At 39.9% G+C, this 14,291-nt stretch overlaps 1 protein-coding gene across 3 annotated transcripts in view; it reads left to right on the forward strand.

The window, feature by feature from the left end:
* syt7a (synaptotagmin VIIa) overlaps positions 1 to 14,291 on the forward strand; it is a 184,253-nt gene that overhangs the window by 120,254 nt on the left and 49,708 nt on the right. For 2 of the 3 annotated variants that reach the window (XM_051099145.1, XM_051099146.1), the window contains exon 1: positions 11,062 to 11,204. The exons of the other annotated variant lie outside the window; for it this stretch is intronic. In XM_051099145.1, coding sequence (XP_050955102.1) covers positions 11,158 to 11,204 — 47 coding nt within the window. In that variant the 5' untranslated portion in view covers positions 11,062 to 11,157. Of the gene's footprint in view, positions 1 to 11,061; positions 11,205 to 14,291 lie in introns of those variants that run through there. 3 annotated transcript variants of the gene reach the window in all.

The following is a 14,291-nucleotide window of genomic DNA, read 5'->3' on the forward strand; positions in this document are numbered from 1 at the left end:
AAGTCACCTTTAAATCTTCCATGGATGTTAAAGGAGCAGCCCACTTCCAGAACAAAAAGTCATCCAAGATGTTCATGTCTTTCTTTCTTCAGTAGTAAAAACATTATGTTTCTTGAGGAAAACATTGTAGGATTTTTCTCCAGATAGTGGACGTCTATGGTGCCCCGAGTTTGAATTTCCAAAATGCTGTTTAAATGCAGCTTCAAAGGACTCGATCCCAACGATCCCAGCTGAGGAAGAAGGGTCTTATCTAGCAAAACGATCGGTTATGTTTTTTAAAAAACTACAATTTATATACTTTTTAACCTCAAATGCTTGTCTTGTTTCTCTCTGCGATGTGCATGAGTAGTCTGTGCATCTCTGGTTCAAAACAATTAGGGTATGTCAAAAAACTCCCATCTCATTTTCTCCCTCAACTTCAAAAATCATTTCAAAATTATCCTACATTGCTGCAGAAGTACTGACCCAGTGTTTGCAAAGTGAACATATACAAAAAAGGTAAAACAGCGATGTAGGACGATTTTGCAGTTGAGGGAGAACATGAGATGGGAGTTTTACGACATAGTGTATTGAACCGGAAAAAACAAAAAAGTTCAGGCAGACCTAGACAAGACGAGCGTTTGAGGTTTCACTATATAAGACTCTTCTTCCTCGGCTGGGATTGTTTACAAACCACATTTGGGATGTTTTAAGGCCGCATTTAAACTGCATTTTGGAAGTTCAAACTTGGGGCACCATAGAAGTCCACTATATGGAGAAAAACTGATTACACTCTTAAAAATAAAGGTTCTTTCAAAGGTTCTTCACAGTGATGCCATACAAGAACCATTTTTGGTTCCACAAAGAACCATTCAGTTAAAGATTCTTTAAAGAACCATCTCTTTTTTACCTTTTTATAATCTGAAGAACCTTCTTTCGCCACAAAGAACCTTTTGTGAAACAGATTTTAAAGGTTCTTCATGGAACCATTTAGACAAAAATGGCATCAAGAAGCACCTTTATTTTTAAGAGTGTACAAGGGGGTGAGTACATTATCTGTACATTTGTGTTCTGGAAGTGAACTTCTCCTTTAACATCCATGGAAGATTTAAAGGTGACCTATTATGCCCCTTTTTACAAGATCTAAAGTAAGTGTCTGAGTGTGTATGTGAAGTTTTAGCTCAAAATACCCGACAGATAATTTTTTATAGCTTGTTAAAACTGCCACATGTTTGTTCCTTTACATGCAAATGAGCTGGTGCTTCCCGCCCCCTTTACAGAAGAAGGCCAATCTCATGCACTAAAAAAAATCAGAAACTCTCAGTAGTGTTCAGCCTTTTATGTTTTGGTTTAAAAGTCAGTCATCTGATTGTACTGTGCATATTAAATGCACATTTATTACAAACTTTATAAGTCCCACCTGTGATTATGAGCTCGACAAATTCAAGCAGTCAACATGTGCAATTTTTAACTACCACATTCCTATTTACGATTATTCTGGTAGAATGTGAAGGCAGCATCGTGCAAATAAAGAACCTTTGTTTTTTAAAATAAAAATTCTTTAGTGGCATCTACGGTTCCAAAAAGAACCTTTAACATCCACGGAACCATTCCATTACACAAAAGGTTCTTTAGATTCTTAAAATGTTTCACACTAAGAACAAATGTTTCGTATGAGAACTGTACACTGAAAGGTTCCATATGGAACCAAAAATGGTTCTTCTATTGCACTGCTGTGAAAAAACAAAACAAAACACTGGAACCTTTATTTCTAAGAGTGACTCAGAAATCACTCACTACACCTGGTAAAACTACAGTAGTCAACATTTGAAGTGGATCAAAAAAGTTCATCAAAGTTGTTCTGAAACAAGAAGGGGTATTGTTCAAAATTCATGTTTAACATGTAAGTCTGCTATTAATCAATGCTGTCATCAATGGAATTTTATGCCTTATTACTTTTTATGGTGCCCAGACATGAATGTTTGTCACAAGGTGTGAAGAGGCTTGTCACACACTCATGAAGACAAGAGTGCATCAAAAAACTGTTGGTTGTTCAGTACTTTTGTGATTCACCTGAAGTCACAATGGACCAGAAATGCCTCTTAAACATTATTTCCTGCAGTGCGGTGCCTTTGGAGTGCCTTAAGGAGCCAGCACAATGGTCATAATGGTGATGCACTGGATACTGTACTGTACTGTACTGTACTGTAGTCACTCTGTGTGGAGTGTCAGAGATCGAACGCAAAACAGGAAAGAAAGAAAAAAAAAAGATTTTATTGCACAATTACAGCAGATCAAAAAGTTCATACTGTAAAACAAACATGAATTGAATGGTTTAACAAATGCAACAAACAAGTCATGAACAAGAAACAACAAACGTAATGTGCCGAGACAGCCAGTCAGTAATCACTGTTACCACCTCTGACATCACAGCCATCACAGATGTGATCACAGCCTCACATCGCCTATGCATGCTTGAGATGAGGTTTTGGATATTCTGTTGAGGAATGGCTTGCCATTCCTCCAGCAACGCTGTTCACAACTCCACATGGGTTCCTGGAGGGACGTGGCGTGCTTGCAGTCTTGACTGTAGCTGCTCCCAAATGTGTTCAATGGGATTCAAGGCCATTCTTGAGATGCCCTCCTCCTCCAAGAATTCAGTCATCAGTCTTGCTTGATGTGCACCAGCGTTGTCATCCATAAGCACGAAATCTGGCCACATTGCACCAGCATATGGCTACACAACTGGTCTCAGGATTTCATTCCTATACCTTTGGCCTGTCAGGCTGCCTTTTCAGTAATGACAAGCTCTGTCCTTCCACCCATGAAGATGCCTCCTCAAACCATGACTGATGATCCGCCGATACGGTCATGGCGGATTTTGTATAACATTTTGCAGCAAATTTCTCTCCCCAGGACGACGCCAGACCCACCTACGCCTATCTAGGAAGTTCACACAGAACCGGGACTCATCTGTGAAAAGCACTGTACCCCACTGATTCAATGTCCACCTGCGGTGTTCTCTGGCCCACTGCAGACGTGATAGTTTGTGTGCTCTGGAAAGAGGCACCCTCACAGCTGGTCTTCTGGCTCTCAAGCCAACTTAATGAAGTCGTCTTCTCACAGTCTAAGTGGACACTCACACCCCTGTTGCATCCTGAAGGTCATTTTGCAGGCTGACAGCAGTCATGAAATGATTTCTACGGGCATGCAGGGTCAAGTATCGGTCTTGATTTGGTGTTGTGACCCGTTGTCTGCCTCCACCATGCTTCCTACTCACAGTACCAAACCTTCTGAACCTGTTCCAGGCTCTGGAAATGACACTTTGAGATGTCCCCACTGCATCTGCAACTTCACGCTTAGTCATGCCTCCTTGCAGCATCCCAATAGCCCTGTTAAGGTCAGAATCCTGCAATCACACTAAATGTGGCATTTTCAATGTTTTCTGACTTCAAGTGAAGTTTTCAGAGCCTTAAATGATGAGCAGCTCCCAATTACAAACACCCGTGACAGGTCAGTTGGTACCTAATGGCAAACATTCATGTCTGGGCACCATAAAAACTAATAAGGCATGAAATTCCATTGATGACAGCATTGATTAATAGCAGACTTACATGTTAAACATGAATTTTGAACAATACCCCTTCTTGTTTCAGAACAACTTTGATGAACTTTTTTGATCCACTTCAAATGTTGACTAGTGTAGGCTCTGTTATGCCCCCTAGAGGAGGAGCTGTACTTGGTGATACGCAGGGTTGTGTAGTTCGCTGTGAGGTCACACATGCAACACTCTCATGGGATAAATGATTGTGATTTATCCAAACCTGTAACCGTTTCTTCTCTCCCAATGTTTGTCTTCTTCCACCTTTTTCTCTCATTCCTTCCATCTCCCCCGGCTCTCTTTCTGGCGGCCGCCTCAGTGGGACGGTGCCCGCGGGCCAGAAAGGGGCCGTGGGGGGTGGATTGGGGGACGGAGGGGGGCCGTCGCGCAGCGACAGCGTGAGGAGCATGATGACGGGGGGGCATTAAAGCCGGCAGGTGGCAGACGGTACAAAGCCGCCTGCATTCGGGAGACTTCAAGAACGGCAAGTGAGTCGAGCCCACAGGGGACAAGAAAAAGAGATGTGATGTGTGTGTGTGAGATGTTTAAGAAAGTTAAAAATGCCTTTGTGTGGGTCTGCACTTTGCTGAGATTTCAGGCCGCCCTGCAGTCTAATAATAGCAGGATCCGTACGACTGACTCACACACACTTAGAAACACTGCGAAGCGGCGATAGCTCATTTCAGTCCATTATAAAACACAACAGCCACGGCAATGACTCAAACGGCGGCATAACTGGTGATATCATGCACCTGATTCGATATGGGAGGGATAATAAATGTAATCGCAAAGCCAAAGCGTCTTGCATGTGACTAAAGGGGTCATTTTGTGATAGTGACCAGCTGACTGTACAATCTGGTGTATTATGCACAAAAAAAAATGGAGAGGAAATATTGATTTTATTGGTTTTAAGTTGACATGTTCATATTTTCCACAAAAATATGAAACAGCTTAACTGTTTGCAACATAATAATGATCTGAAATGTTCCTTGAGCAGCAAATCAGCATATTAAAATGATTTCTGAAGGATCATGTGACAGTGAAGGCTAGAGAAATGATGCTGAAAATTCAGATTTGCATCACAAAAATAAATTACATTTTACAATATATGCAAATAGAAACCTGTTATTTTAAATTGTAATAATATTTCATAATTTTACTGTGTTTTTGATCAAATAAATGCAGCCTTGTTGAGCAAAAGAGACTTCTTTTATATTGTAGGTGTAGCGATGCACTCCATTCACAATCTAGTCACTTCCTGATGGTGTGTTTTAAAGTAAAATTAGTTGCAGATAGCATTTCATGTTGATTTTGACATTGTGATTCTTGAAGCTAACATCAATTATAACAGTATATTTGACTGCTGAAAGTCTCTTATTACTACAATCAAGAGTTAATCAGAATCAAGTGTTCTAGTGAGCTGTAATAAACAGTAATCACAATCAGATGAGAAAATATGATGTTTCAATGACAGATTTCCATAATTTGTCTGATGAGTTTCTGAACACCAGTTTTTTTCAGAGCTGTCGGTGCATGGTTAAAGTTTTATGGAAGCTGTTTCAGTCACATGAGTGATAGCTGGAGGTTGTTAAACACAAATTCTTCTTCGTAATCGCTGGCTAGTGAAACCGTGTCGCACAAAATATTAATGCGCTAAACGTCCTATAAATGTGGTTAATATTTCAGTGAATCCTAATGTGTATCTGTCAGCGGTGCGAAGCGAATCCTGGGAGAGGAGGAAATAAGTTTAGAGAACCCAGACTGATTTATTTCAGTACAATGTGGCAAAAAAAGCTGTGGCTGTGTCTCAAATGATGCACTTCATGCTGACTTTTGCATGCGTCCGTGAAGTTCACGAGACTGCAGCGTGTCCCATTTGTAGCGGCTGATTTGGGAGGGTTTTATGAGCGCCTCCTATGGGGCGTTTTCTCATTTAAGGGAGGACAACAAAGGCTGAGGTCGGCATTTGAGACAGTGGCCTACATTAACAAGATCCCAAAAAGCATGACTAAACATAAAACTGACTCAAGGAAATAACAAGGAAAACTGTGAATAGAGCGTTTTACAGTGTAACTAAAAAAATGCATCTTTAAAGTCAAAGTGAAAGGCCTTTTTTTAACCCATTTTGCTATTGTAATCTGGTGTATTTTGGAGTAAAATTGTATTCAGCCTGGAAAAAAAAAACATAAATCAAAACAAATTAATTAAAAATGAATAAATATATGTTTATATTTTTAAAAAAGGATATTATATTCCTGGAAATATATATTCCTGCCCATAAAATACATTTTGTAACGTATTTTTTTGCATTTAAAAGTTTGAAAAACATATTTAATTAAGCCATGGTGTTTACAGCATATTTTGGCCCATTTATGTACATCTAAATGCATTTATATTGTCTATTTTTTGCATTTACGAAAAATGTATTTTATGATTGAAAATGCCCTTAAATTACATTTTGGAATAATTTTAATTGTTTAAAAATATATATTTTTAATATTTGAATACCATATTTCATTAAGCCACGCTCTTTACAACATATTTTCCAATATATTTTTGGGCTATTTTTATTTATTTATTTATTTGTATATTGTCAGTCTAGATACATTTATATTGTATATAAATATATATATTTTACATTTTTACCAAAAAAAAAGTATTTTATTGTTGGAAATGTATTTTCTTGGCCCTTCAGTTACATTTTGGAATATTTTTTGGCTTTTATTTATTTAAAAAAAAAAAATGGCTCAAAATATATTGGGAAATATGCTGTAAAGAGTGTGGCTTAATGAAATATGTATTTAAAATATCAAATATAAAATATAAAATATTTAAATATTTAAAATATAAATATATATTATATATATTATATATATATTATAAATATCAATATATTTTGAGCCATTTTTTGTATATTGTCAATCTAGATACATTTATAGTGTATATATATTTTACATTTTTACCAAAAATATATTTTATGATTGTAAATGTATTTTTTAATGATTGGAAATGTTTTTTTATTGGCCCTTAAAGTACATTTTTGAACAGATTTTGGCTTTTAATGGTTTAAAAATATGTTTTTTTTTGTTGTTGTTGTTTTTTTTAATGTTTGAAATACACATTTCATTAAGCCACACTCTTTACAACATATTTCCCAATATATTTTTGTGCCATTTTTTATATATTGTCAATCTAAACATGTTAATTTTGTATATATATTTTACGTTTTTACTAAAAATTTATTTTATGATTAGAAATGTATTTTCTTGGCTCTTGAATTACATTTTAGAATATATTTTGGATTTTAATAGTTACAAAAATATATATTTTTTAATATTTGAAATACATTTTTAATTAAGCCACGCTGTTTACAACATATTTCCCAATATATTTTTGGGCCGTTTTTTGTATATTGTCAGTCTAGATACATTTATTTAGAATATATATTTTACGTTTTAACCAAAAATGTTTTTTATGATTGTAAATGTATTTTCTTGGCCTTTGACGTACATTCTGAAATATATATTTGCCATTTAAAAGTTTTAAAGAAATATATTTTCTGGTCGTTTTTTTTTTTTTTTTTCATTTATCCACATGGGTTATTTTATCCATCAGATTTGTGAACTCTATTGTGAAAAGCAGCCACTAAATAAAATTTGTGTTTTAGAGATGGACCACTGATGAACTGTGCAAAATAACACCAGGAACATGTACTCAGCAAGTAAGCCGAGACAGTTTTGATTTCATGTTGATTATAACGAGACTAATTAACAAATCACACCGAAGGAATGAACACAACGAGACGTGAATAGGGTACCAAACGTCACCAAGCCAAAACAAACCCAGAGCTGCTACAACGCTACTGTATCCATGTGCCGCTTGTGTGTAGACGTTCACACAGTTTCGCACACATACGCACGGGGGGCTCAATTTAAGTTTTCTTCACACCCTTCGCTAACACCTCCTCTCCTCCAGCACCTCACATATTCTCTCTTCGTCTCACATCTCTCTTCTCACACTCCTTCCATACCACCAGTCCTCGTTCTTCTCTCGTTCTCTCTCTCAACACGCCCTCCGTTTTTCTCCGTCAGTAATTGGATTCTATTTTCAGGCAGCTATATGTGTCTGTCTCTTGTGTTTGTGTCTCACACCCCCTTTTCCCGGTCTCTCTCTTCCTCTGTCTCTCTTTCTTGCCTACATCTTGTTCTTCGCTATGCTTGTTTTGCCCCCTGGTGTTTGTCCTGCAACTACCTGATGCCCTTTACCAGCTTAACCAGCTGAGCCGGTGCCAGCTACGCCCTATGCCAGCTCATTAATGTCAACATGAAACCAAATTTGTCCCTGTTTACTTTATTAATACATGTTCCTGGTCCTACTGTGAAGGATGAAAGAAAAGGAATGTTATTATAAGATACTAAATAAGAAGATAATATTAACTAATAGTCAAATAGCTATTTAGTCATTGTTTTAGGCTACTGTTGCATGTAATACAGCCTTGTAGGGATGTCCCCCGAATATTCGGAAAGGCACAGAAAGGGACAAAGGGACACTTTATTTTGACAGTATGTGTACTTGCGTGTACTTACTTAAGAAAGTCGTGTAATGCAAGGTAACTACATGGGTTAAAGTTAGGTTTAGGGATAATACCTAGTTATTGTATTTACTATAATAAGTACATAGTATGTATATGCAGAACAGGAACGTAAAATAAAGTGCTACCGGTTTGTGCGACAACTGCATTTCATGTAGAAAGCATCAATTACACACCTAATGTGCATAATTTGCTCTTTATTATGATGCAGAACCATTAAAAATATCTCCTGTGAAGTGAGAATTTCCTAAATGCTTTTTTGCAACCAAAATCACTTGTGTGTCACATTGTATTTGAAAGCAGCATTTCCCGTTTCACATAAAAGTATGTCACATTACAGACGTAAAATGGGATGCGAATGCCTTTTCATGCTGATTTTAATATCAACATGGTTCTCCTCCACTAGAGCTAGTTTATGTTATGTTCCATAAACTTTTTATTACATTCAGCTCTAAATTATTCAGAAATGTGTTTAATGAATTCCTTAAAATGTTCACTAACACTTACTGTCAAAACAAAATGTGCAAAAAAATTTTCTTTAGGGGTATAGCAGCTTGACACTTGACACGTATCTACTCTAAAGTAATAGTATGAACCTTCTAGGGGTAAATAAAGTTCAAAGATGTCCCTTTAAGGCAGTGCTTCTCAAACTTGTCCTGGGGACCCCCAACCACTACACATTTTAAATGACTTCCTAATAGGAAAGGAAAGGAGAAGAAAGGAAAGGATGTGCGGCCAAGTATAGTGAGCCATACTCGGAATGTGTGCTCTGCATTTAACCCATCCAAGTACACACACACAGCACACATACTTCTGTGGCGCCCGGGGAGCAATTGGGGGTTAGGTGCCTTGCTCAAGGGTCCCACCTCAATCGTGGTATTGAAGGTGGAAGATAGCACTGGTTATTCACTCCCCCCACGACAATCCCTGTCGGACCTGAGACTCGAACCCACAACCTTCGGGTTACAAGTCCGACTCTCTAACTATTAGGCCGCGACTGCCCCAAATAGGCCACTCCCAGTTCAAGAGAACTGATGAGTAGAATCAGCTGTGTTAAATGAGGGAGGGTAGTTGGGGGTCCCCAGGATAGGTTTGAGAAGCACTGCTTTAGGGAAGGGGTGTCCAAATCTGCCCCTGTAGGACCAATGACTTGCAGAGTTTAGCTCGAACTTGCCCTAGTAAACCTAGATTGAAGTTTCTAATATGCCTGAGGACATTAACAGTGGTCCTCCAGGAGACTCTGAGGATATAGCTCCAGTGCAAGCTGTTGTACCCTAAAGCAGGAGTGTCCAAACTGGGCGCTGAAGTGCCACTGTCCTGCAGAGTTTAGCTACAACCCCAATTAAACACACCTGGACCAGCTTATCAAAGTTTTAATAGGCATACTTAAAAACTTCCAGGCAAGTTGGAGCTAAACTCTGCAGGATGTTGGCTCTCCAGGACGGAGTTTGTCCTAAAGGTACAATTTGTGCACATTTTGTCTGAGAGTATTAGACTGCTAGGATTGGGCAAGCTAAAATGGAATAGAATAGCCAGGGAATGTTTACAGAAATTGTGTTTGCAGCTCAGGTGAAACTCATTGTGAAGTTTCCGAGGTGAATTTGACACAGTTTTGAGATCAGAGTGAAACAGGGCTAATGAGAGAAAAAGGGATGTAATTGCGAAGGGATGGGAGGGGAGGAGAGGACAAAAGAATGACGGATGAGCCAGCGTAGTTGGTTGGCTGCTGAACGGACACAGGGGGCCTTGGCGATACTTAAACGAGTGTCGCAAGAAACGACAGGCAAAGTTAAGAGAAGAAAGGGAACAGAGGGATGTGTGAAGAGTAGACAGAGATATGGGAGGCTCTCAGCAGACCAAAAAACAGTCTCCCGGAAGAACCGGTGGCGGCCGACTGACGCCGCACACGCCGCGGCATACACATGCGCACGGTCGTTCGGGGCAGACGCGTCACACGCCGCGATCCAGTCAGGCACGCACGGGAGCGGGCCGCAAGCAGGCCGCACATGCCTCCCAGACGCATACGCACGCTCACCGATCGCCGTCGGCTCAAGGAAGCCTCGCTCGGGCCGGGAACGGACACACGCATGCACACTTGCAGACTCATGCAGACCAGGGCGGCTGTGGTCTCTTCTGCTACCTTTGTTATGGTGGCTACTGCCTCTGTTTGACGCTTCTCTCCTTTTTTCTCCTTCTCCTCCTCTCCCCACCTGCATCTCGCGCTCCGCCACCTCCTCCTTCTTCTTCTTCCGCTCCTCCACCCCCTTCTCCATCTGACGACACCATCTTTTCGTTGCCCTTTTCCTCTCTGGCTATTCCGTTCTGCCCCCATCCTTCCCTGAACCTCTCGTCTTCCTCTATGTCTCCATTATCGCCTCTCCTGTCTTCGACTGACTCCTTGACTCTCCTTCACCCGGATTCCGAACTCTTTCCTTTCAACTTGTCTTCTCCTCTTCCTCCATGCCCATCTGCATCCCCTGATCCTCCTCCGACCCCTTCCAAATCCTCCTCGGATCCTTCTCCTCGTCCCCGCCCTTTTGTTCTTGTCCCACCTTCTCTCCTCCTCCTTCCTCGTCCCTCCCTCTGTCGCTCCCGCCCTTCTTCGTCTCGCTCCTTGCCCTCCCTCCTGCTCTGCCCGCACAGTTTGTCTGACCACGCCCTCTCCTCGGTCGAGACCTTGGACAACATCCCGTCGACGGGGGCGACGCCTCGGCCCCGCACGTTGCTACGTCAGCAGAGCCTCCAGCAACCATTGATCCAGGCTCCGGCCCCAAGTTTGGCCAGCAGGCCACCCATCTCCCAAAGTCTGGGTCAGCTACATACCCAGCCTGGTAGCGGAGGGGGCGGGGGCGCGGGGCCTGGGGGAGGGGGCGGGTCCGGCTCAAGAAACTCCAGGGGTGGCCCGGCAGGTGGCGGAGCTTCGCGCTACAGGTCAGGAGGTGCCGGGGGGCGGGCCTCTCGCGGAAACCCTGGCAGCGTGGATCACATGATGGGTCAGATAAAGAAACGAGGCCTGGACGTTAAATCCTTCCTGTAAGTCACTTCCTGTTTGGGTCTGTCCTGTGCATGCCTCTTTGTCCTATATTTGCATGTCTTCCCAACTTCATCAGTCTTGTCTAAAGGTACAAGATGGGGTAACTTTTTTGAGCAATGTTGCTGGGCAATGTTGTCGTCAACGGGCAACCAGGTAGTATCCAGATAGAAATTTGTTGCCCATTTTCAATGGGAAAGTGTCTAAGCAACATCGCTTGGCAAAATTGCCCAGCAACATTGTACCTTAAGTAGTCGCCCAACTGTTTAGGGATAGTTCACCCAAAAATGAAAATTCGGACATCATTTACTCACCTTCATGTTGTACCAAACCCCTATTACTTTCTTTCTTAAATAGAAGAAAAGAAGAGAGGTTTAGCTAAATGCTCATGCTGCTCTTTTCCATAAAATGAATCCATATAGTTGCTTTGGCCTGTAAAGCTACAAAAATGAAAAAAAAAAAGCACTATAACAGGGATCCAACTGACTCTTGCACTGTTTTCCAAATCTTTTGATCTTTTTTGTATGGAGCAGACTAAAATATAAGCCATTTTTGTTACAAAGGTTCAGATTCTTGTTTGTATATATATACTATATCAAGACATGTCTTACAGATATCGTATAATTACTTAAAGTTTATTCTGTTCTTTGTACAAAGACATCATGTGACTTCGTCACAGACATCATGGGCTACTTTTTGGTGCTTTTTGTTCTTTTTTAAAGTGTAATAGTGTCCATCGTCATTCATTTTTTATTGTAAGAAGAGAGCAGTGGTAAATCATCATTTTTTAAAACATCTTATTTTGTATTCCACAAATAAGATCGATCATTTTGGGTGAATTTTTCCAAAGCTTGTGGTTTATTTAGGAAATGTGTCAGACTACATCAGTTCACTTTCTCTGGGATGCTTTATAAATACTAACCCTGCTTTAGTACTGGTAATAATAGAGCTATTAAAACAGTGTAAATCTCCCAGAGTTCAGCCGAAAATGATCTGCGTGCCTCTTCTTGTTTGTCCTCGCCTCTGTTCCTGCACCTCTGTCTCTCTTTCTCTACACCTGTCTGTCTCCAGACCCTGCCAGACAGTCGTTCATTTTGTCACACTATATTTCAGCCCCGCAGCAGAATATCACCCCCCTCCCTCAGCACTGATCTGCTGTTTTGTGACGCTCTGTTTTATACGGCTGAATATTGCCTTGTGTGCGGCCTGCCTCAGCTGGTTTAAATATGTCACATTTTAGGACCTCAGGGGACCACTGGAGATGTGGTACCAGGACTATTATTATGTATGTGTGTCAGCACATGTGTTTGTGTTTGGGCATGTGTTTGCCTGTATGTGAGCGTGTTCATGAATGTTTAATGTGTTTCTTCTGTGTTTAAAGGGACAGTTCACTCAAAAATGTTACTATTTTTATCCTCATGTACTGTAATGTCTTTCTTATTTCTAAACAGTATAAAAGTAGAACATACAACTTGTGCACTATATTTGAAGTCTTTTATACTTACAGTTGAGGTCAAAAGTTTACATACGTTATTTTACCTAAAAATAACAGGGATCATACAAAATGCATGTTATTTATTTATTTTTTTATTTAGTACTGACCGGAATAAGATACGTTTACATATAGTCCACAAGAGAAAATAATAGTCAAATTGATAAAAATTGCCCTCTTCAAAAGTTTACATACACTTCTTACCTAAATGATCCACAGCTTTTTGTTTAGTGATAGTTGTTCATAAATCCCTTGTTTGTCCTGAACAGTTAAACTGCCTGCTGTTCTTCAGAAAAATCCTTCAGGTCCCATAAATTCTTTGGTTTTTCAGCATTTTTTGTGTATTTGAACCCTTTCCAACAATGACTGTATGATTTTGAGATCCATCTTTTCACACTGAGGACAACTGAGGGACTCATATGCAACTATTACAGAAGGTTCAAATGCTCAGAACGAAACACTATGCATTAAGAGCTGGGGGGTGAAAACCTTTTTTTTTAATCTTTTATTTGAAGATCAGGGTAAATATTGCTTATTTTGTCTTCTGCGAAACATGAAAGTATCTTCTGTAGCTTCTAAAGGGCGGGACTAAAGGGGGAAAATATGATATTTAGGCAAAATAAGAAAAATGTACACATCTTCATTTTGTTCAAAAGTTTTCACCCCCCTGGCTGTGTTTGAACCTTCTGTAACAGTTGCATATGAGTCCCTCAGTTGTCCTCAGTGTGAAAAGGTGGATCTCAAAATCATACAGTTCTTGTTGGAAAGGGTTCAAATACACAAAAACGTTGAAAAACCAAATAATTTGTGGTACCTGAAGGATTTAACTATTCAGGGCAGTTTAACTGTTCAGGACAAACAAGGGACTCATGAACAACTATACAACTATATCTTTTGTCTGTATTAACTTAAAAAATAACATGCATTTTGTATGATTATGGTAAAGTAATTAACATTTTGCCGATTCTGCAAGGTGTATGTAAACTTTTGACCTCGGCTGTAAATGCAAGTCGAATTTTCTGATATTTACTGAGTTTACTCAAATGTTGCGTTTTTAAGTTAAACTATGGAACTTTCGGTTGCAAAACATGAATGAACCAAAGGCGTTTGACATCACAAAGAATGCTGAGATCCCAAGTTTTAAAATGCACATATATTATTACATAATATATTTTACAATTTTTGTGTTTTATGGAACAAAAAAGTAATATGGGGTTTGAAATGGCATAGAAGTGAGTAAATAATGGCAAAATATTCATTTCTTTTGTCAGCCAGCCCTTAAATATCCCTTCGTTACACTTATGTTCGGTCTTTTGTTTCCAAACAGAGTCGTTTATCCGAAGTCTGAGACATAATGCCTTAGAATAGCCGTGACTTATTGAGCGAACAGGCCTGCGGACTATCAACCGACCACAGCCAATAACAGCGGCTTGACAGGGGCTACAGGTCTTCAATTGACGCTCTGGCTGGGTTTATATAACAGCGTTTAACGCCGTCTCTCTAAATCTCTACTGCGTGACCTCCGGAGGAAGGGAGGGCAGGTCTCAGCTCAAATGACAAACAATTAACGCGACTGAACATCATCTAATTTCCCAAG

The sequence above is a fragment of the Labeo rohita genome, chromosome 25, assembly GCF_022985175.1.
Source record: "Labeo rohita strain BAU-BD-2019 chromosome 25, IGBB_LRoh.1.0, whole genome shotgun sequence".
NCBI classification, from domain to species: domain Eukaryota; kingdom Metazoa; phylum Chordata; class Actinopteri; order Cypriniformes; family Cyprinidae; genus Labeo; species Labeo rohita.